Source organism: Temnothorax americanus, unplaced genomic scaffold (assembly GCF_048541705.1).
Source record: "Temnothorax americanus isolate GAGA-0224 unplaced genomic scaffold, ASM4854170v1 Scaffold12, whole genome shotgun sequence".
Classification (NCBI taxonomy): Eukaryota; Metazoa; Arthropoda; class Insecta; order Hymenoptera; family Formicidae; genus Temnothorax; species Temnothorax americanus.
The window spans coordinates 2,246,438-2,269,734 of record NW_027509253.1 but is presented as its reverse complement, the minus strand read 5'-3'; the positions used below and the strand labels follow the sequence as shown (position 1 = coordinate 2,269,734).

Here is a 23,297-nt window from a genome sequence, read left to right as displayed (position 1 = left end):
CGAGTCCGCCATGAGAGAGCTCCGACGAAGGCTACGGAGAGCTCGGGGCGAACGGTTGCCTAGGTACCGCGAGCGAACGAGTGTGTTTGGAGTAAACAAAGCTGACAACTCCGACAAGCCAGCGGCCTGGGGGGCTGCGCATCCCTGTCGATCGTCGCCCTGACAAACCGATTTCGCGCAAAATGACATCGCTCGACTTGCGCCAGCAGAAGTTGGAACAACAGGTGCGACTTGCGCGTAGCGGATAAGCCGAGACTTTTTACTTGTCGCACGTAAACTCTCTTCGGGGCGCGTAACCTCGCACCTCCTGTTGCGTGTGTGTACGGTGTGGCGACTCATTTAACTTGACGAGCGTCACTTACAATCCTGAAAGGATATATCAATTTATGGGAAATTTATGGGAGGAGGATTGGCCTCCGATGGTATTTCGTTAAACACGCGAGCAAAACATTGAGACCCGAGCTGTACCTTTCAATTACCATTAGATGAATAATTAATGAACACTAATATGTAACAGCTAATAATAGGCAGCTTTAATCATATTCGAATTCTTCTCTGTTTTGTGGAATAAGGCCGTGTATTAATAGACATTACGCTGTAGCTATTTTGTTTAAAAATTTATTTATGTACGAAATGAATGAGAAATATTTTATGAACTTGATTGGAATTCAGCACTATATTATTGTATTGCAAAAGTGATTTGAATGTGAAGTTTATGAATATAATTGTGAGTTACCGAGTTAATTTATGTATTTAGATGGTTGTTTTTCAAATTGCGATATTAGCTCTTTATAGTTTTAAATTAGCAAATAAAACTTTATGTCATAAAGTAACTTATTCGTGTTCCGTGTTAATCGATATAGAGGCAACTGATCGCGCAGAAGATGAAGCAGAAGAGGCAGACTGGTGCTAGCGGGATGGTACAAGCGTCTAATGTATCTAGCGCGCAGCTGACGAGTCACTCAAACAAATGGATGAACCCTAATAAGGAACTTCACGGTAGTGTGCAAATAAAATGATTCTATAATTGCTAGATGCTTATGATCGAGTACAGTTATAAGGCAGATAAATAATATTTAATTTTTAATAATTGCTTAATATCACAAAAATGTGTAATACAAAAAATTGAGAATAAATGTTTTAATATATATTTGCAGCGTATGATGGCCCATTACAGTACGCTATGTTTCAAACAAATACAGACGTGGGACCTTACGCGGAAAGAAAAAATAGTGAAGGGACAATTAATGGTAAACTTATTGTTAGACTATTTAAAAGTAAAATACACATTCACATAGGCGATTTTTGGTGATTGTTTGTGTGACTGTATATTATTAGATCGCTAAAAAAATAATGATGTTTTTCATCTCTTGTCAGCATCAAACTTTCATCACTAATCATTAATACGAAAATGAGACATTTTCTTGTTTTAATTATGTATAATTTTATTTATTCAAATTACGCTAATGTTTATTGATATTTGTAGCAATGGTCAACGAAAGAGGCTTATATGAAGGTTCTCAGAGTACTGATTGCGCCGATGAGGAATCGTCACCCATAGATTTGCATTCACCCTCGGAATCTCTCCCATGTTCTTCACCACTTCGAGTGGCACCGTCGGAAGGACCTAATACTCTTATTAGGGAAAATAATTCTTCCGTATGTATTATACATACTATAATGTATAAATATGCTCTGTGTGTACAAGTGTTTTATTCATAATATACAAATGCTGAGAAATAATTCTTGAATACCTTATTGTGCGTTTTGCAGAGCCCAGAATTGGAGGGAAACGTAGAAGGCAATATCGAACAGTTTGTGTTACAACCGGCAAATAAAAAAATGCATTACAAATGTCGAATAACGCGCGACCGAAAGGGAATGGACCGTGGTCTTTATCCGACTTATTTCTTGCATCTAGAACGCGATTACGGGAAAAAGGTACGTTTACATTCGCTTATTTTAACGGTTCGTCTTCTATATACCGATTGTACTTGCAGATTTTTCTACTGGCTGGCCGAAAAAGGAAAAAAAGCGCAACGAGCAATTACTTGATTTCGACCGATCCGACAGATCTCTCGAGGGGAGGGGAATCTTACGTCGGTAAACTCCGATCGAATCTTCTGGGGACACAGTTCACAATTTACGACAACGGATACTCGTTGATGAAAGATGATAAACGCGACGAGCGTTTCAATCCACGGCAGGAATTAGCCGCGGTTGTGTATGATACGAATGTTTTAGGTTTTAAAGGCCCGCGTAAAATGACCGTTATTATACCGGGTATGACGCCCGATCAAAAGCGAGTGGAGATATGTCCGCGACTTGAGTCAGAAACCTTGCTTGGTAATTTATAATTTTAATATTCATATAATGTATAAGACGAGATAAAGCAAAAAAAAATATTCTAGAACTACGTGCCAAAAATGTCCTGTGAAATGAAATAATATATATATATACATATGAAATAAAATATACTTCATGCGTATCAGAGTTTAAAATTATATAGTTAATTGTATAATGAAAGTTACTAACGAAAGTTATATAATTACATAATAATACGGTATTGTAACGCGGTATTGCAATTGAAATTGCAGCAGCAACAGAAAATTAAATTAGTACTTACATTAGAACTATCTATAGAATATATTTATAACAAAAATTGTATCTTTTTATCTTTTCAGAACGATGGAAATTAAAACAGATGGACAATCTGATAGAGTTACATAACAAAACTCCCGTATGGAACGATGACACGCAGTCCTACGTTCTTAACTTTCATGGGCGAGTAACTCAGGCATCTGTAAAAAATTTCCAAGTCGTCCACGATAGCGACGGTAAGGCGAGACTGAATTTTTTTTTGTATTTTACAGCATACGTGATGTGATATTTTTGATATTTTTCTGTAATTTCTTTTAACAGATTTATTGTTGGATTTAAATTAATTTCAGTGGACTACGTCGTGATGCAGTTTGGACGTGTCGCGGAGGACGTTTTTACGATGGATTACAGATTTCCCCTTTGTACAGTTCAGGCATTTGCCATCGCTCTGAGCAGTTTCGACAGTAAATTAGCGTGCGAATAACAATGCGACCGAATGGCATCGATCGAAACGTCAGTTAAGTACATACTTACCCACGAGTTACTGTATCGTTCTGAATCGTTAACTTTTACTAATGGACAATCAGTAGATTACCAGGTACCAGTCTAAATATGGTACCCGGCGTATTGAACCGTTTTATAAGATAAAACGTGAAACGAGAATCGCTCTAAATGTGTGTTCACTTTTCATACTTCGTAATGAGTCTATTTCTATACTAAATGTGTGTAATGCGGAATGATGACTTCAATATTATTCATGATAAATCGATATAAAGGTGTTGAACTTACATAAAAATCTCGATAGGGTTACACTTGAAACACAGCACCGTTACGTTTTACGGCTATTTTCATTATTTCACATTAATTGTGAAATAATTACTGCTGTTCACAAAAATGATTGAAAAAAATGATGATTCCTCGGCCAATAATTCAGAAAACTAATGCAGTATACATTTGTATGTTAAATATTGGAAACATATTTTTATGAATAACTCATACATATGCAAAGCGTTTATAAATAATAAGACATAAGTATCTGATTTTACAGTGCCTTGGCATAATAATTCGCTGTGTTTTTGGAAAACGATATTTACATTTGTATCTGTTTCGTTTTCATTGAAAAGAAACTGATCTCGTTATTAAAGAGATCACTAACCAAAAAGAAATTTACGTTTAAATATTTCGTTAATAATTCATGTGCGCATTAATTATAAGAAACGAACATCACAAAAAGACTCGTTTTTTACACGTATTTCACATATATTTCATGAAAAATTATTTATTAATTTATATAACATTTAATAATTTGTATTTAAAAAAAAAACATCCCGATCGTAATAAGATTATGATTAATCGGGATCTTGTGTAAGTGGCTACAAATCATGCAACTCTTTATTTTATCACCATATGGAGATGTGCAATCTTCACTGTCACCAAAAAATTTTGAATATTAGATATATATAGAATCACGTAGCGCGTACACTATTAATCAGAAATATATCGCGCACATCTTCAATCAAATTTCCTCTCATAAATTCATTCGGGATATAACAAGATATGTCGTATTAATATAAGAAAATATTGAAATTATCGAATATTATATTAATTATTAATTATTATTATTTAAATATTATTCTAATTATTTTGCATCACTTTGCATTATGCACAACAAATAATCAGGAGTTACTTTTAGACTAAATTACAAATGTAAAATCTTAAAAAATATAATTCAAGATGCGAGATTAGTTAAAAAAATGTGTTCACATATTATTTATATATTGTGTGTATTATTTAAGTTATATAGATGTGTATAGAGAGATATAATATACTAGATTTTTCGCCTTTTATATATATATATATAAGAAAACGACAAAGTATTTTATTGAAATTTTCACGATTTTTTGCAAAACAAATGAATTATTTAAACGTTTTATTTAAATATTTGAAGCATCAGATGATTAGGTAATATTTGATACACAGCTATTGTCTAAATCATCTGAGTGCGTGTGTTACTATGGTAGCTTTTAACATAGTAATGTTCGACGATTAATAGAAACATATTTATTGCAATACTTTAAAAATAGGTACCTGCATTATATAGCGATCGCTATAGTTATCGTATTTATATCCGTAATTATCCTGTCCTTTTGTTTACATCATTGGAATACTTTCACATTCCACTTCTCAATTATTTTAAGTATATATGTATAATGTATATGCAGTTTTCGTCCTATATTCTACTAATTCATGGGTCACGTTCCAAAACTCACTCTGGGTAACTAAAATCTATAGTTTACGTCACGTACACTATAGCATTTTAATTAACTAGAGTGAGTTTTGGAACATGACCCTGTGCGACGAGATGCACATTTATTATCCCTATTAGATGCCGTATTGTCTGTATTTTGTATATTTGTATCCCTATATTACAGAAATGTTCTTATTTATATCTCTACTATGTGATTAAATTAATCGGAAATATTTATCGGACAGCAAAAGGCATCTTGCACATTCGATACAACAATTATGTTTATTTATCGGTGTAATCGAAGAGTATATGTCTAGTCTTTTATTGTACCGGTAATAGTTTTGGTACATTATGTGTAACGTAATAAGTTATTCGTAAACGTGTGAAAAATGAGAGAAAATCATACTAAAGTACGTACTTTTACTAAAGTGATGCATTAGTTTTTATACGAAATTTAAAAAAAAAAAACGTAATAATTTTAATCATATATTTATATTGTTTATTAAATGCTCTGAAAAATGTTTTTCGATGCGAGACATACAAAACAATTTTATAAAAACGAATGCATCGTGTTTGATTCTAATAGAATAGAAACGGGTGAAAGGGTACGTAGTAACGTGTATATTATTTATTATTACAAGATTTATAAAAGAAGTAACATTTCTCTCCAGCATTATTTGGGCAGTAAAACTTGATAGATTAGTGAGCGCATTTTCTTAGTTTTTGTATTTTTCATGTATAAAAAACCGCTGTTTGTATCTCGATTAATACAATAAAGGCACTTAAGGTCTAGCACTTATCGACATGAATAAAGATTACGATATGATGATCACTTATTCAGTTTATTATTTACAATGGGTGGCGATCGTGGCGCACAGAGATGTGCGCTGCTCCAATGAACCGAAGATTTGAGTTCAAATCCGATTAAAAATCGTCACAATTTTTCGTTCGCCATAGTTTGAAAGGTAATAGTAACCCACCGAGAGCACTTTGTCACGAGCCCTTTATCCTGAGGCTTCTGAAAGATATAGGTGGTAACTCCGATATCAGATTAGAGCGCGATGAGCTAATCACCCTTCAGCCTAAAATAAATTCGATTATTGAAACCTCCTACAGGCTCTATGTCTCACAGAGAGTAACACCATTTTATTTATTATTTCTACTTATAATTAATGTTATTTATATATAAATAACTTTTTTTAAAATATATTTCGCCATGATGTACCGTAATCGTAATTGACAATTCTTTAGAATATTCAAGTTGAATTAGAAGTTTGCGCGCTCTCTTCGTAAATAACGAAGCAAAGCGTACGAACACTGTTGTTTCTTCATTGTGCAGTATAAGTAATTTCAATCCTTATTTAGCAAGACAATTATGCTTCGTAAAAAAGGGCATATATATTAAAAAGTAATAACGTGAGATGATACTTCACATTACTAATTTTACAAACTAAATCTATAAGAAGTCGAAGTGTAACTTCGTATTCTCAACCTTAGTGATTTTTTTCTTAATTGTTTTGTTCGATTTCGAGCATCGTGACCTTTCTGCATATATCTGTGTCGTCTGTGCGTCATATAAGAAACTTGTAATTTAACGCCGATTCCAAGCGGCTTTTTATAGAGAAGAAAGTGCTCATGGCAAGATACTTTCGGTAGGGTTGGCCGAATTTGAATTTGGATCATTGGAACAGCGCCCATCTCTCTGCGCCACTAAATAAATAATTTAGTAATTTATCAATGTATAAAAAAAGCTTTCTATACAAAATGTATATGTATCTATGTATGCGATACAACAATATGTGAATCACAGAATATTTTTATGGTTTTCATTTTTTTTTTTTTTCAAACACGCGTCGAACTTATGTTCAATATATTAGTATTTCAACGGTTGAACAGGTACTGAACACCTGATATGAACGTACAGATCGAACAATTTTTCACTGTATCAACCTTTTATAATTTCTTTGTATCGTGTAAGCGTGATGATATGTCTGAGGTGATTTGACAAAGTATGACAAGCAATTTTATGAAAAGGAAAACGAACAGGACGGAGATGAGATAAAAGTTGAATTTTGTCTGCAAAACTGTTAATTACCCTCGCAGTCTTGTTTCCGTGTAGGTACATACATCTTTTATAATTTATCGGCCGCGATCTGTCATTTATTGTTTAATAGAAAAAAATATTTGAACGATTTTTCATAACACTATATATATTCTTATGTACAAAGATTTAAGATTTATTGCAATTGTTTGTATTGACTATTATGTAAAAAAAAAAATAGCCTTTGTTTTCGGCTTTTCGTATAAAACACCGAACGAAAATGTCAATTACTCTACATCATATAGAAATTACAAACAATATCAATACGATCTACATCTTGAAATCTTAGTTTTGGCAACGATAAAATTTACGACTTGAATGATCTTACTCGCGAAATAGATCGCGTTTTTTAAATATTATTTAGCAATCAATAGACAAACTCCTAAAATATTTTCCAAGTTTGTATATAATAGTATAAATAATTTTCAAGCCTTATCTAGCAAGACAGTTATGCTTCAAATCGTAAAAAAAAGTGCATATATATTAAATATGAATAATAACGCGAGACGATCTTTACATCACTAATTTTACAAACTGAATACAAACAAACAGCACGCAGATATTAATAATAATAATAATAATCCAACTTGGAAGCTCAATAATACTGAATTTCTATCAGCTTCGAGAAACTTATCGTTATTATATAATAGAACCGAAAATATATATCCCCGTTATTCTAATCGCCATATTAGTGGTTAAACTTTGTGAGTCTCTATTTTTCTTTATTCTGTTTTTACCGTTCGGGATTTCACGTGCATCCTTTTCTCAAATCGGCTTGAGTGGTTTTCGCGTTCGGTCGTACAAATCTGAGAGCCGGTATACGCGACGCGGGTCTAGGAATTCCGCTTATCACAGCAGCTGGCTTACTTCCGGTACTCCAATTGGTTGGCTGTCTCAACCGAGTCTTATTCTCAATTTTAGGCACTACTCGATTCGGACCCTGCAAATCAATTTATTTATGTAATTGTTACATATATATATGTAATGATAACTTACTTCTAATTCTTCTAAGCAGTAAACTTGTATGTCGCAACGTAACGAATAAGTTTTGATTAGCTATTATTGTGAAACATTGAAATTTCGATTTCGTAATGTTTACATAAGTTTACATAATGTAATACATACCTCTATCTTTTCACCCACTGCACTTTCTTCTTTAGTCTTCGTTACATTACCTTCGGCATTTCCTTAAAAGATACATTTATTATTTTATTTATTGACCTTACGTTACTTTAAGTTATAGAGTTATTCATTATTATATTTTAATTCTGAAACAAATTATTTAATTACCTTCGTTGTTTAATGCATGACTAGACCCGCTGGGGCTGATTATCGGAGAGCTACATTTCATACTCAAGTCAGTATTTCGCGAATGTCTGTCAATTTCGCAACGTTCCACACCATTTTTCAGAATTGGGGAAGGCAAGTCCGTTTTCGCTTCGACCCACGTGTTCTCTAGAACTTGTCTGCACAGTTTGGGCGCTGCGTCCTGTTTCAAACCTAAAGATACAAATGTAGAATTAGCGATTTCTTAGCGATACTTTTAATTCATTTAAATATAAAATCAGTTTCATAATTAATTCTATATTTTCTAAATAATAACTTAGCACTTACTCTCTTCCTGCATTCGCACTATTTTATGTAATTCCTCGACATTCATTGTTCGTCTGGCGCATGAATTATGACTACTGCTGTCAGAGCACGTACTGAGTCTGTCATCCAGGTCGGGAGCGCTGTGAACGCTGTGCGTGCTCTCTATGCTCTCTGTCGAACCGGCGATCACGCCCTTCATCGAAAACTGATTATTTGCATTCGCGTTGGTCTCGAGCAACCGTTGCTCGGAGCCGCTCTTCATCTTGCCGTACAGATGCAACCTGCTCGGCAGTTGCACCTTCTCCGCGACGTTCTGCACGATATTGGGTTGCGAGCCCTTGATGTATTCTATACTAGACATGCCTGTGCGACTAACGGGCACGCCGCCGGCGCTCTTCAGCGAGCTCGACACAAGATTGGGATTGGACTTCTGCAGGAATTGCGGTAACTTCGACAACGCTCTCTGTACGTTTCGCTTTTGCTGCGTCTTCATAAGCATGGGTTTGCAAAACGTGCTGTCCATGCTTGGGCGCGTCTCGATGTTCTCACTGCCAGCGTTGTCAGTTCTCTCGATAGAGTTGCTCTTCTTCGTGAAAGTATAAAATTTACGTTGGTCCATTGGCGATTCCTTTTGAGCGATTACAGCCGTTTCGTTCTGACTTGTACCCTGATTGGCCATCGCCCTAAACGCTGTTTTCTTGTACGTGTGGAATCTGTTAGTCTCATTCTCGTTACAGGCTACGCGAACATTCTCCTTGGTGTCCCTCGACCCGGGATGATCACCAGGGATATGATCGTACGTGGAGTCCAGTTTGCGATCGCCGCTTCGTTGAATCTCTGCCAGCAACTCTCGCCTCAACGACGTGGGAGCTTTCAAGGTGGGACGCACAGTTGGCTGCGGTTGGTCCAGATGCTTCGCAGCGAATTTCGGTGCCGCGTCCAACACGTTTGGATTCATCGGCGTGGATTGATTATAGATAGGCACTTTGAAAGATATATCTAAAGCGCTCTCCTTCGCGAGTGTCTCGCGCGTGAGAAGAACCACGGATTCGATTTCATCCGACGGAACATTACACGTTACATTCAGATCTGCTTTATTTGCGCGCATGCTAGGTATGTACGTGTCGTTAATCGACACGGGCGAATTTGGTCTCTCGGCGCCTTTCGCTAAAGACAGATATGTAGTATCTAACGACTTGACGTCATTGGTTGCTTTATTTTGCGATTGCACAAAGGTAGCATTAGCGTTAGGCTCGGTTACAAAAGTGGAAGACAAAGTAACTATTTCTCCTTTGCCGAGACTCGATCTTGACGGTGAGGATCCGCTAGGAACTCCAGTGTTGTACGTCTCGTTCAAGCCTTTATCCAATTGAAGAGATTCTTTGCAGGTGTCGCTTAGAGTATTTGTATGATTTATTTCATCCAGGGTATTGTCGTCGTCCTGCATCACGAACGTTTCGTTGACATCATCGGAGTTTGAGCTGTCTTCCATATCGCTAATGCTTTGAGCCATGTTCTTATTTATCACTGATACGTCTTTTTTAACGAATATGGACTCGTTTATAGACGCGATGACAGACGCACTCAAAATAGAAGGCTGCGACACGTTCATCAACAGATCGCTGAACTCGGGTTCGCCTAAATTTATAAATGAATCTATTCCTTTGGACTGCGACAAGTTTAGAAAGGCTTCCATGCTTTCCTGCCCTGACATCGCGGAGTTTTCGTCGGATAAAACATTCATAGTCGCTTTGGTGGATGGCTTCAGAATCGGTGGTACGGATTCTTTATCTCCAATCGTCGCAGGTAAACATTTTCCCACCTAGTAGACGACACAAAATTTTACACACTTAAGCAATGCACTACAGATCTTAATTGATAATTCATAGCTATTGTTAAGCGTTTGAAAATTTATTCTACAACCATTTACTTTAATATAACTAGGAAATCCACTTCAATCAATCCTGATCAATTAATTTCTAGTATTAAATATAGAGAGAGGAACAATCTACATTTTCCATGTGCGTAACATCCCGTAGCTTCTCTTTATCCGTCGTAGAAGGCGGTAGTCCTTCGAAAATCGATTCAAAGCTCATTCGAGCCGATCGTTTCTTAGGTCTCGTGAATGTTCTAGTGTCGATGCATTTTCTGTTATCTGGATACATATTAAATTTAATAGCAATGGTAAGCAATACTCGGATTATAAGATAGTAAATCAAGCTGAGAACAGTTAGCGAACAATTTAGCGCGATATCATGCTTTGTACTTTGAACATCCAATTCCGGTTCTGTCTTCAACCAGGCATATAGATCCTGGATTGCAGGTTCGGCTCGGCGTTGTAGGGGCATGTACAACCTAAAAAAAAAGAATAAAAATTTAATCAACGTCAACTTATTAACTTTGAAGCAATAAAATAATATTTAACATTACATTAGTACAGAATATAAACATGTTTTATCTGTCCTCTATATCTCCAATTTATCTCAAAGTTACACGCTATGAAAAAAACTGGTCACTATACAGACAATTGTTAAATATAATTAAAATTGACTCAAGAGCAGCTGCCAAACCACATAAAGAAAAATGAAAGAAATCTATCAAGTTGATGTACGATAATTTTCTTCCACAAACAATACAAGCTCTCCCGTAAATTTCAATTGTACCGTTACTTATTATACATATGTTCGTTATATTTTTATTCGTTTCCCCGTAGAGAGAAGTAAAAATCGAGTGGGAACGAAAATGAAGGTAAACACGGTGAGCGTGTTCCCACGAAGGTGCGATTAAAGGGCCACCGATGGGCGTGCGACACCCACCAATCGTCGTCGTCGTCGTCGTCGTCGAGCTGCAGGTTCGACAGCCCGGACAGGTCGATGCGATCGACCTCGTCGACGAGGTAGCCATCGTGAGGGTGTTCCGCGCTCGTGACAGTCTCGCTCGGATCCGTGGTGCCCGCTGACATATTTCGCGGCCGAGTGTTATCGAGTCGCGCGTATACGTGCACACATATTTCACCGTTCCCGGGTGCTCGGCGCCCCGAAGACACGCACGACACGAAAATAGCTCAGCGGGGGGAAAGAGAGAAAGAGAGAGAGAGAGAGAGAGAGCGTGAGAGACGGCGGAACTGGCGGAAGGGAAAGAGTGCACTTAACTCGCGACAAGCGGAAACAGGAGCGACGTCGATGACTCTCGCTGCGGATTGGGAGGGAAAAAAATATGATCACGGCCACCGAGGTCTAGGACCTCGTCGCGAGACATAACCACGTCGCACGCGGATGCGCGAAAACTGCGTTATTCGAGATTCGAGTGCTAATGTCACGGCGCGCGCGGCGCGCGGCGCGAGAATCGTCGCGCACACCGGACGGCGAATTCGAATTCCGAAGTCTCTAGGCTTCGATCGTTTTTATTGGAAGACGTGATTTTCCCGGGCCAATGGCGACGTCGCGACGTAACCGTGCGAGAGAAACGGTTTCGCGTCTTTTGTCCAGATCGATCGAGCGATCTCGATCTTTTATTAATTTAAAAAAAAGTCTTTTTAAAAATTACAAAGAAAATAAAATATATTTTTCTCAATATTTATGATTTTTTTCGTATTTTCCGATTGAGTCCGGTATTCCTCTTGTTTCAAACGTTTTGCTCAATGCTTTTTAATAATATTTTCAATTTTAATTCTTGTAATAATGCTTTAATTATTTTTCTCTTTTCCAATATTCTTAATGAAAGATTCCTCCACATCTGTTTTTAACAAATGAATAATTTTTAGAATTAAAAAAAAGATAAAAAAACCGAGATTAAAGTTAATCAGGAAGCGCAGCACTCTGCGCAGCCGCGAGAACGTCGAACACGCGTATCGACTTATCGCGGCGATTCCCGCGCTTCGACCGGGTCGAGAGATCGCGATTGGTCGCGATTCGCAACCGCCGTTCTCTCTCATCCCTCAATTCGTGTCTGTTCGCGTCGCGCATTTACCCGCGGCCCAACCGTCGAGAGGCAGCGACCGGTTCGTCGTGCTCCTGTTGTTCGTTCCCTGGTTTTCGTCAGGTTTGGTTTTCACCTCTCTCTCTCTCTCTCTTTCTCTCTCTTTCACTCTCTTCTCGCGTGCTGATCCCGACTCCGTGTGATTCCATCGAGGTACGACCCGACAGAGAATAATCCGGAATCCGCGCCTGGCGCCGTGGGGCCCCACGGCGCGCGGTGCGCGGCTCCAGGATACGACTCGCCGCACCACGTCGCCGTGACGTGATCCTCGCGCGCGCACTTTGTTCCCCCCGTTCCCCCCCGCGTCCCCATCCGCTCTTTCACGTCTGTCGGGTCTGTCGTCGCTTCGCATCCGGCGTTCCACACGGTTCCGTCATCTCCGCGCCACGTGCCCCGTACCCTCCCGATATTCCTTCCCGCCGTCCGAGTTCCCCGCCGCGAGCGAAGCGGAGCGGCGCGTCGCGAATCCCGGCGCCTTTAACCCTCGTCCTCTCAATGTCATTCCGCGCGCGCCGTCGCCCGTCTCGGTCCTCGCCGACCGCGATTCTCCGAAAAGGGAAATAACCTTCCCCTCGAAAACGTCAGGACCGACTCGCACGGTCGAGGGAATCGCGGAATTTGAAGCGCAATTCCTAACCCCCGTAGGCGCCATACGCGACTCGCGAACTCTCCCTCGACGTGCGTCGCGTGTCCCCGCGCGGCTGGCGCGCCGTTTTGCGTTACTACTGCACCGAAGCTCCGTAATTTCTCACGCAATCTCGTCTCTCCGGTGCACACAATACTTAATTCTAACACGCTCTGCAAGCGTCACGTTGCACCCTCCGTGTCTGAGAGATTTAACCGATCTTAAAGTTTATCATCCCCGAAACCAGAGGGTCTGTTTTCTATTGCTGCGGAACTAGCGCCTAGGTCAGTTCGCAGCGATAGAAAACAGACCCCTGGTATCTACCTTGTAGTTGATTTGTTAAAACAGTCTCTTTCGCCGAGAGTTCTGTCCCTTAATTAAATGACATGAGATGACTTGTTCCTACTGAGAATGTAAAACAGTATTTTTTTTCTTTCATTAAATTACCCCCTGTGATTGTCTAGAATTTATGTTACTTATATAGAGATAGATTTTTTTCTGCTTTCATTATATATGTATTTAATAATCAAACTATTTATAATATACGCTTCTTTATCTAGTCATTCTTGAATTACGTTGCGAAAATTAAGTATTAGAGACCTGGTCTTAAAATTAGTCTCGCTTGTCTTTTCTTTTTATTTATATATATATATATTTAGCAATGTACATTTTGCATAAATGTAACACCGCTTCGGTGATCGAGCTAAGCGAAAATTAAAATTCGAGCCGATTGAAGAGGGACGATTGCCGAGCTTTCAAGCTGAACGCCAAGAGATTCTTTAGATTAATACAGATATAGCCTCGGCTAAAGGTAGAGAATTGATAGCGACGCATTTGAATTGTAGTAAATATGACAACCGATCCGGAACGCGCCGCCAATACGAGCGGTACAGAATCCGTCGAAGACGAAGACGATAACCATCGCAAAATTTTACGTAGCAATGATGTGTTAGCTGCTCTTCGAGGTGGTGGTATTACTGCACCAGGATTTGCAGAGGTATTGCAATATTATTTCCCGTCTTCATTCGGCGAACTTTACGTACATACACATATCTTTGAATTTATATAAATTGATCTTATTAAACGCGCTCGCGCGCGCGCGTTGTTTTACGGTGATATTGCAAGTTTTTTTTCTGAATCGCATGCTTTCCTTAACGCTTGTTTGCTTTTACATCCCATTTAACCGACCATTTTTGGCCGAATGATACATCACGTTTGTTACGCATCTCGAGTTGTGTGAATGTCGTCCATAGTTTGCTGATTTAAGTCAAATTTCATATAAATGTTTTTCTTATCGCCGATTCATGTAAACCAATAACTTGCAATCTGTAACTCTCAATCGATAACTAATTAATAAAGTGGAAAAAAAAGAAGCGAAACTTCAAAGAGAAGCTGTATAAAATATAAATTATTAAATTGTCGTGTTTGATTGTGAAGTTTCACAAGTGTATAAATTGCGTTTTCAGCAAATGCAGTCTCTTCCTGCTCCCGTCAAACGCAGGGTCAAGGCACTGAAACAACTGCAGCTTGTCACTACTAATATCGAGGCTAAATTTTACGAGGAGGTCCATGCCTTGGAATGTGAATACTACAAAATGTGCGCCCCCCTGTACCAGAAGCGGAATGACATAATATCGGGCACTTATGAGCCAACCGATGAACAATGCGTTTGGGACAGCGATGATGAAGACGAAACGCTAAGCAATTATATGAAGGAGAAGGCAAAGATCGAGGATACTGTAGAGATAAAGGATGAGTATGTTTTTTTTTTTAATTATATTATTATGTACCTGCTTATATAAGAAATTAAGAAAAATTAGATTTATTATAGACGTGCAATTAATTACTGCAAATTAATTTGAATTTGTGTAATATGATTTTAGAACGACGGAGAACGAGGATGATATTAAAGGGATCCCAGATTTTTGGCTGACAATATTTAAGAATGTAAGCTCGCTATCCGAAATGGTTCAGGAACATGACGAGCCGATCTTGAAGCATCTACATGATATTAAAGTAAAATTTCTGCCATCGAATCCAATGGTGAGCTACAGAACGAAGTAATATAATTAATAATTAGAGAAGAAGCTTGATTCAAGTTAATATTCTTTTTTTTTTATTTTTCAGGGATTTATTCTCGAGTTCTATTTCACGCCCAACGAATATTTCTCTAATTCAGTGCTCACTAAAGAATACGTCATGAAATGTACTCCAGAAAAGAACGATCCGTTCAGTTTTGAAGGGCCGGAGATATACAAATGCAAAGTAAAGCTTTTACTTGATCTAATTAAGTTTTTATTAATTAAGTAATATAAGTAATTATGAGAGAGATACTAAAAAGAGAATTTTTTTCGTAGGGCTGCGTGATCGATTGGAAGAAGGGCAAGAACGTTACGATAAAGACTATTAAGAAGAATCAGAAGCATAAATCACGAGGATCAATGCGTACCGTGACGAAAACGGTTCAAAACGATTCCTTCTTTAATTTCTTCAGTCCACCAATTGGTAATTAATATTTCACGTATTTTTTTTAATTCTCCGTGTATAATATAGTAAAATTACAAATCGACATACTTGATTCGTAATCTAATTTTGGTGCAAACATCTTTAGTGCCAGAAGACTCGGAAGCCGATATGGATGACGAGACTCAAGCTCTACTAACCAGCGATTTCGAATTAGGCCATTACATTAGAGAACGCATAGTTCCTAGAGCCGTACTCTACTACACAGGTAACGTCCGTGCATATTATTCTAATTTCCTATCGTGTAATGACGAATGTGACGCAACATGTTTATTCAACGTTAAAAAAATCTACAAACGCGAGGCACATAAGATCGATAAAGAATCACATATTAATTTCAAAATGTATCTTTATTATATTACTTATAATCAGAACATTTGGTGTGTATTTTCGAATAGTTTTCAGGTGAAAATTTAATTTCAGGTGAAGGCTTAGAAGACGAAGACGAGGATTATGAAGACGACGAGGAAGGAGATGATGACGATGATGATGATGAGGACGAGGAAGAAGAGGCTTCCTCTCCCGCTAACGCGCCTGCAGGTGGAAAACAAGGCGATGATCCCAATGAGTGTAAACAACAGTAGAATTACATTAATTGCGACGTAATGGAAAAAAAATCAATCGTTCGTGCGTTTACAGTATGCAACAACACACTAACGACACCTCCGACCGATAACTGCCTAGATAATCCTGCACCTTGTGGCTCCAAATGTAATCCCTGTTCTTCGTGTCGATCATCTAATCATATCATATCTCCTATTCCAGATCAAGCATAGAAACTCTTCAACATACCAGTGATACAAAAAAAATATATATATATATAAAAAAAGAAATTATGCGTACCAAACCTTTCCTATACTCGCCGTTGACGATGAGTAGAATGTGCGCCTCATTATACCTGTGCTATAAGATCTAATCATAAGTATATTGATAATTGCTCTCGCTCTCGAACACTAATTATTATCAATTTTTAATTGCTTCATTTTATACTACTTGTTACGTTTATATGTGCCGACAGAGAGGTTGGTTGAATTCTTTTCCGAGAAACGCACGTTGCTCTATGAATAAATTTTTGGGTACTGTTGAAGCATTTTTAATACAAAAGTGGAGAAAAAAAAGTTATTGCTGTGTTTCATTCTTCTTTATATTCCTTCACCTTCCAAGACTTCCGTTAAAAAAAATGAATTTTTGGTGTTATTTGCAATTGCTATATTGATCATGCTTTCATCTATAAACTCATGGAAACGTTTGATACAACAATTTTGTATTATGTCGAAACGGCTCCGAATATTTTTATTTGTTAACTACAAAAGAAAGGGAGGGAGAGTTTATATTCAAAAGTAATCGTAAGGGGGACGTTACAATTCAGCTTAAATTAGACGAGGAAAAATTTATTGAATTTGCATGTATGCATTGAAGAATTGGGAATAAGTTATATCAAATAGAAAGAGATGGATACCCGCTAATAATTACTGTCATTTTAACTCTCATAACACAATTTGGAATTGCACAAATACATATGTAAATGAGGAAATTCTATTGGAGGAAATGGAAGATAAAATGATCTATATACATAGTAGACACTAAATTAAAAATGAAGGAAGAATATAGATCGTCGAATTTGGATCTAATATTTGCATCAGAAATATTAAATGGATCGATAAAGTATCGTCAAAAAGAGGATACGATCATTGTATGGATCTGATCATTTTCCAATACTTGAAATAGGAAAAAAAACGAGAATATGTGTGACTTATAAGAAATTAACTAATAGAATATCGACTAAAAAACGGATTGGAATGAATACAAATCAATACTAATAAATAAATAAAAGGCAAAGTATGACACAAAAAAAATATAACTATATAATACACGATGTACGAAGATAGCTATTGAGGAGATTTTTAGAAGTGGCGGAAGACATAGTATCCCGAGAGAAAGAGAGAGAGAGAGAGAGAGTGAGAGAGAGAGAGAGAGAGAGAGAGAGAGAGAGAGAGAGAGAGAGAGAGAGAGAGAGACAACGTTGCTCTATTGAATACTTGAATTTTTGGGTTCTGTTGAAGCATTTTTAGTATAAAAGTGGAGAAAAAAAATTGTGCCAGTGTTTCATTCTTCCTCTTTATTCCTTCCAAGACTTCCGTAAAAAGGATGAATTTTTGTTATTATTTACAATTGTTATATTAGTCATGCTTTCGTCTATAAACTCACTACGGAAACGTTTGATACAACGATTTTGCGTTACGTCAAATCCGAATGTTTATATTAATACGGCTCTGAATATTTTATATTTTAACGTGGTACAGAACGCACTGTCACACATATATATATATATGAAAATATAGTATAAAAAACATCCGCATATATCACGTTTTAAACTTTCGAATTCCATTGGAGAGAAATCTTGGTTTAAAACTAGAACTTTCCAAATGGGACTACTTACTTTTCGAAATTTAGTTTTATCCTTACGAAACGATATATCTTTCGAACTTCAATAACATTTTTCTTTACGTTATTCGTAATTTTCGATGTCTGTGTACGTACATACGGAGGCAGCAGCAACAAATTTTATTCTGTATCTTGACCTATCTCAGAAGCCACTTATATTGTTTCAGTTCATCAACAGTAATCTCCGGGAAATTCTAATCCACACGCCAGCTATAGTAAACTGAGGGGCAGACGATATAAATTTACAATTGACATAGAACTGAATACGTAATGGTATACGATTCCATAACATTTTTTTATATCTGTATTTAAAATTTCATATGAACATACTTTCATGCATGTTGAATTTGATGAACACCTAGGTATTTTGCGTTATGTTAAAATGCGGTAATTGTGCTGTGCAATATTGCACGTCAATACGGTCGGAAACGTACGTATCACCGAAACTATATCAATTACTGCAAGTGTGCGATTACATTCATGCATCATGAATGATTGGAAAAAAAATAGCACGTATGGTTCTTGTAGAGAAATTCAAAAACAATTTGTGCCAAGTGAGAATTGACAATGTAATCTTGCACAGCGTATAATCTAATATTCTTGTATATAATGTAATACAGGGATATATATATATATAAAAGATACCTTATTTCTAATAAAACAAACTACGCATTTGATATTATGGTACCTAGAATGTTGTAAATAAATAACTGTACAAGGACTGAAAAATTGATCGAAATAATTGCAAATTAATTTCGCGGAAATATCATCCCAAATAGAATATCGTCGTTTTTATCGTTAATCGGTGGTGCACCTAACGGTAAAACGATAATAATAGATACCAAATCGCTTTGCTTATCGAATCTTATTATTGGGGCGGTTTACTTGCAATCGAATTTTTAGCCGTTTGCATGTATCGCGACAAAAGCGTTTGTTGTTTTAACAATCCTCTAAAAAGTACTTATAAAAATACAATTTCTAGATAATGTAGGTATTATCTCGCTCTCTCTTCCTTTCTCTTGCTAGAGTTTCATGTATTCGATATGACGAAACTCTAAAATAACTATTAAAATTTTCGTTAAGCCATGACTTAAAGAGTGCGAAGACGACGATACAAGATAATGTGCGACGAAGGTAGGAGAGTCAGGTACCATTTTGCTCTTGTACAAAATGTACCGACCAGAGTGCAATGAGTTAACAGAAAGAAGTAAACCGCGCGTACGCTTTCCTTCCATTTTGTAGGAATGGCAGGTCAGTCTTGCCCTGATCCCCTCCTTCATTTTCAGTGTACAGGCTGTTATGGGAGGTTCGTTATTCAATTACCAATTTAAACACAGAAAAAAAAGTTATTTTAATCCCGTGTCTGTCTGACAATATCTTTACTAAGCGCTTTCCTCTTCATCTTCATCCTCGCACGATACTGCCTCGGTACTACGAGGCAACAGCAAGGATACATGACCGTATCTACGGAAAAATTGTTTCATTAAAATCTACAAGAGAAATGTAATTTCTCTGCGAGATTACGATAAAACAAGAAAAAATATACGTTTTATAAAAATATACATGTTCGGGCATACAATTATAATATTATTTTATTAGATCACGTCACACAGTTACGTGTCGTATAATTTATTTTATATATTCGTTTTATTTTTTTTTATGCTACATGTATAATTTTTAATATTTCTACTTACTTGCTGGTTCTGTACTTCTCCTGTATTGCTGTTTGCTGGGTGTTTGGAGCATTGGAGAAGGTTCTGCTCAGATATGCAATACATTCCTTAAGAGTTTTCAAGTCGTATCCCGTTGACAGTTCCAGTTCGTGTGGCCAGATTTCTTCATGTAACGTATGTCGTGCTAGTGCTACCGCGGACGCAGCTAAATGACTGGGCAAATACTGTAAGTATGGATCTCCTTCGAGCATCGACAACTCGCACAAGTACTGAAACGATACGTGAAACGTATTAATAGTTAAAAAACAGAAAAGAGAAAGAAAAGAAAAATAAAAAATTATAGGACTTTCGAGGATCCAAATGGATAATAGATCTATTATCTATTAAAACTTACCATCGCCAAAAATTTAATCTTATCCGACAAGTTGTTGCTGATACAGTACTCCAAAAGGAATGTGTAATGCGTCGGTACAGTTAGATCGAAAGACAAAACCCTCAATATCAAGTTCTCCATTTTTATCACTTGGTTCTTCGAATACGTATCATCTGTGATATATACAAATTCTCCTACATCGGGCGGATAAATCTCCTCGTATTTCCTGTTAAAAACATATACAAACATTGAAATATCGGGCAGTTTATTATTAATAAAATTTGTGTCAGAGATTTCTCAAAAAGTAAACTCACGCCGCGATAAACATAGCGGCAGTTCCAACGAGTTGTAACTTGGATCTTACAACGCTCATATACGATAAAAAGCGATCTATGTACGAGATAGCCAAGTAAAGCGTCTCATCTTGTAATCGATATTCTTCAGCTACCTCCACCAACCAATCTATCAATATAGACCTCATTGAATACGTAATATCAGGTTGTTTCTTCATGTAACCAGACTTTGGTCTATGCATTGACTGAAAAAAAAAATTAATTTTTTTAAATATTGAAATAAACAACAGAAACTTCCAATTTTTTTCTCGCATAGGATTAACATTACTTTTTTCATAATGCAAAATTTCAAGCAATATTAATATTGCGCAATTAAATCTCGTTAATTGAATTAATTTAATTTACTTAATATAATTTAATTTAAAAAATGGATGTATAAAGCTCTGTTGAAAATCCACGAATAGTAACGGGCTAATTGAGAGCCAGGCGTGGTAAACGGTGCGCAAAAACATTTTATTCACTTTATAATAATTTATGCAAATTAACGTAGAATCAAAATAAGTGTATACCTCTGATACTCGTAAATAATTGTATATATCGGCCCTGTATTCGTCTACATCAAAGAAACTAGTTCTTAATTCTTTATTGCATTCCCTTCTGTTTCTATACTCATCATTGGAAGAACTGCTATATGCGAGGGATTTCTCCAATGACATGGGGCTGTCCTTCGATAAGACATCATCCTGCTTATTCGGACAGACTTCTTCGATCTTACTACAAAATACGTAAGTAGAGGTGCTGTCTGCAGTGCGTATTTCTAATCTCGGCTGTTCTCTGTCGAACTTTGCGGATGTCTCTTGCACAGCCTTCACCTCTTTCTTCTCCTTCGAGTGCCTAAGCGCGACAGACGTCTCTTTATCCAATTTATCCTCATAAATCTCGAAGGCTGGTTCCTCCTTCTTGTACAAATTCTCCTCATAAATTTTAAACGGCTCGAGTTGCGTGGATATAAATGTTTTTGCCTTGGTATACTTCTCATCTTTGTAAATCTCCTGTTAAAAGAGAAAGACTGTGGGAAAACTCCATAATACACGTAAGTTTTAACACTCAACTTTGCAAATCGTTCAGCAGTAAGAAATGTTCAAAGCAACGCACTCAACTCCAAAACAATAATCAACTGCATGCTAAATTAAACCATAGTAAGAGGCTAATTTAACTAGTCTTTTTCTATTTTTTAAATAAATAACTTTCTCTGAGGCTTTCCATCCCAGAAAGGAAAGAAAGGTCAGAGAAGGTTCTTTACAGACGTGCAAAGCCGCGCGTTTTCAGGATCGAACTTCATAAGGGCAGAGCCCAGAGCACACGCGAAGCATAGATTGTGCCATCGCTTGGCACAAATACAAAGCTGCTCAAGTGTTTAAGGGTTAATCTCCGCGAAGGGAGACCACAGCAAAGAAATTTGAAACTCTTTAGAGGAAAATAATTCCTTGTCAAAATTACGAATTATAAATCTCCGTAGGTCTTCGATATCGATCTTAATTTATCTACGCTCTCTCGCATCGAGGGATATATTCTTTCGGAAATCCAAAGGCGCGAACGGCACGGTTCGACAACGTGCTCCGCGCGGCAACGCGTGACTCGCGATGCCGATCGCCGTTTCGGCGCCGGACGAAAGCGAGAGCGACGAGGGAAGAAGGAAACGAGCTCTACGTACGGACTTCGTCCCGTTCCGTGGGCAATTGTTGTGCAGAACACCGAGGACGGCGCGTTTCTGGTGCACTTGCGTCTGTGCGCTCGCTGCGGCGGCGGCGAGGTTCTCCTTGCCGCGGCCGCGCAGGTCGGCGGTGACGCGGTTCTCCTGATCCTCCTGGTGTATCCTGATCGTGGCCATTATCGTCGTGGCTCTCGCGACGACGGGTAACCCTCTTCACGCGCGGAGGAAAATCAATCGAAGACGAGACACAATCGTCGACGTGTGTGATCCTCGGACTAGGGGGGGGGAGGAGGGGGGAAAACTTCTTCGCCGTCGGGACGAAACACCGGGTGAGGATAGTGAGAAAAACCTGGTCCACCGACCAAACAACGGCGCGCGCTCGCGTGTGCGTGTCCGTCCCGGGTCTCTCCGCGTGCCGCGACGAAACGTTGATGCCCCCGGTCGCTCCTACGGCTACAACCGGCAGTGCATGGCCAGGGGGGAATTGCGGGAGATCGGGCGCACTCGGCAACCAACGGGCCACGGTTGCCGTTTGATTTCAAACAAACGTAACACCAACAGCTGGCGGAACGTTATCGGGAGCGTTGCGCGAAATCGGCCAATGGCGAGCGTGGGAAACGCGCCGGCCAATCGCGCCATCGCCCGTCGGTCCGGCGCGTTCGCAAACGCGTCCCGTCGCGCGCCCGACCTCGAACGGACGAATCCCGCGCGCGGCGCGAGTATTTACGGCCGGTTCTCATTCGGGCTTCGGGGGACCCGATTTTTGAATTCATTCATTCGCAAGCTAAACGTGTCCGTAGAACTCGGTTTTACGAAAAATGTACAAGTTGATTGGCCAAAAGTCATGCGATAGCCAATTAATTTGCAATTTTTCTGCAAACGGAATTTGCGCGTATGTTCCTTTTGCGAATAAATTCAAAAATCAAGGAAAAAACGTTTTAACTAATTGGAATTAGTGAGATTAAAGTTAATATAGACTTGTAAGACTACGATAAGTTTCAGTTGAAAAGTTCACGTCTTATATATATATATATATATATATATATATATATACATTTTCTTTTATAAAATATGTAATATAAATATATATGAAATATACATATTTAATCAGATTTAAAAGTTGTATTTAG

At 37.9% G+C, this 23,297-nt stretch overlaps 4 protein-coding genes across 8 annotated transcripts; 2 read left to right on the top strand and 2 right to left on the bottom strand.

Annotated features, from left to right (window-relative positions):
• Positions 1-13: 13 nt before the first annotated feature.
• On the top strand, positions 14-5,685 carry Ktub (Tub domain-containing protein ktub). Its single transcript, XM_077398989.1, has 8 exons — positions 14-224; positions 864-999; positions 1,158-1,250; positions 1,487-1,659; positions 1,774-1,941; positions 2,001-2,346; positions 2,685-2,837; positions 2,952-5,685. The coding sequence occupies exons 1-8, from the start codon at positions 183-185 to the stop codon at positions 3,083-3,085; spliced, it is 1,245 nt and encodes a 414-aa protein (XP_077255115.1). The 5' UTR covers positions 14-182; the 3' UTR covers positions 3,086-5,685.
• LOC143893496 (uncharacterized) lies at positions 5,303-12,476 on the bottom strand. 2 transcript variants are annotated; one of them, XM_077398987.1, is made up of 8 exons: positions 11,360-12,476; positions 10,810-10,898; positions 10,556-10,698; positions 8,565-10,365; positions 8,241-8,450; positions 8,076-8,137; positions 7,688-7,890; positions 5,303-5,931 (listed from the first exon to the last, which is right to left on the bottom strand). In XM_077398987.1, the coding sequence occupies exons 1-7, from the start codon at positions 11,503-11,505 to the stop codon at positions 7,699-7,701; spliced, it is 2,643 nt and encodes an 880-aa protein (XP_077255113.1). In that variant the 5' UTR covers positions 11,506-12,476; the 3' UTR covers positions 5,303-5,931; positions 7,688-7,698. The 2 variants fall into 2 exon arrangements, with proteins under 2 accessions (XP_077255113.1, XP_077255112.1); XM_077398986.1 differs by having other exon boundaries at positions 5,303-7,890; positions 11,360-12,475.
• Positions 12,454-16,791, top strand: Nap1 (Nucleosome assembly protein 1). Of its 4 annotated transcripts, none has more exons than XM_077398990.1 (8): positions 12,454-12,584; positions 13,992-14,143; positions 14,613-14,902; positions 15,030-15,189; positions 15,274-15,411; positions 15,504-15,651; positions 15,758-15,877; positions 16,093-16,791. In XM_077398990.1, the coding sequence occupies exons 2-8, from the start codon at positions 13,997-13,999 to the stop codon at positions 16,251-16,253; spliced, it is 1,164 nt and encodes a 387-aa protein (XP_077255116.1). In that variant the 5' UTR covers positions 12,454-12,584; positions 13,992-13,996; the 3' UTR covers positions 16,254-16,791. The 4 variants fall into 4 exon arrangements, with proteins under 4 accessions (XP_077255116.1, XP_077255117.1, XP_077255119.1 ...); XM_077398991.1 differs by lacking the exon at positions 12,454-12,584 and adding an exon at positions 12,654-12,674; XM_077398993.1 differs by lacking the exon at positions 12,454-12,584 and adding an exon at positions 12,869-13,261.
• Positions 16,792-16,948: 157 nt separating this feature from the next.
• Cyca (cyclin A) lies at positions 16,949-22,758 on the bottom strand. The gene is made up of 6 exons (XM_077398988.1): positions 22,168-22,758; positions 21,023-21,505; positions 20,475-20,698; positions 20,182-20,386; positions 19,809-20,056; positions 16,949-19,578 (listed from the first exon to the last, which is right to left on the bottom strand). Exons 1-6 carry the CDS (start codon positions 22,342-22,344, stop codon positions 19,497-19,499), a joined length of 1,419 nt encoding a protein of 472 aa, XP_077255114.1. The 5' UTR covers positions 22,345-22,758; the 3' UTR covers positions 16,949-19,496.
• Positions 22,759-23,297: the final 539 nt, after the last annotated feature.

Bases quoted from the DNA above. Each gene is read 5' to 3' on its own strand.
- Ktub (XM_077398989.1), top strand. From the start codon at position 183: ATGACATCGCTCGACTTGCGCCAGCAGAAGTTGGAACAACAG. The intron at 1,000-1,157 runs GTAGTGTGCAAA...ATATATTTGCAG, and splicing joins CCCTAATAAGGAACTTCACG to CGTATGATGGCCCATTACAG. The intron at 1,251-1,486 runs GTAAACTTATTG...TGATATTTGTAG, and splicing joins TAGTGAAGGGACAATTAATG to CAATGGTCAACGAAAGAGGC.
- LOC143893496 (XM_077398987.1), bottom strand. From the start codon at position 11,505: ATGTCAGCGGGCACCACGGATCCGAGCGAGACTGTCACGAGCGCGGAA. The intron at 10,899-11,359 runs GTGGGTGTCGCA...CTTTTTTTTTAG, and splicing joins GACGACGACGACGACGATTG to GTTGTACATGCCCCTACAAC. The intron at 8,451-8,564 runs GTAAGTGCTAAG...TTGTATCTTTAG, and splicing joins AGTGCGAATGCAGGAAGAGA to GTTTGAAACAGGACGCAGCG.
- Nap1 (XM_077398990.1), top strand. From the start codon at position 13,997: ATGACAACCGATCCGGAACGCGCCGCCAATACGAGCGGTACAGAATCC. The intron at 15,190-15,273 runs GTGAGCTACAGA...TTTATTTTTCAG, and splicing joins TTCTGCCATCGAATCCAATG to GGATTTATTCTCGAGTTCTA. The intron at 15,878-16,092 runs GTAACGTCCGTG...ATTTAATTTCAG, and splicing joins AGCCGTACTCTACTACACAG to GTGAAGGCTTAGAAGACGAA.
- Cyca (XM_077398988.1), bottom strand. From the start codon at position 22,344: ATGGCCACGATCAGGATACACCAGGAGGATCAGGAGAACCGCGTCACC. The intron at 20,699-21,022 runs GTATACACTTAT...TTTTTTTTTCAG, and splicing joins ATTATTTACGAGTATCAGAG to TCAATGCATAGACCAAAGTC. The intron at 19,579-19,808 runs GTAAGTAGAAAT...ATTTTTCCGTAG, and splicing joins GAGAAGTACAGAACCAGCAA to ATACGGTCATGTATCCTTGC.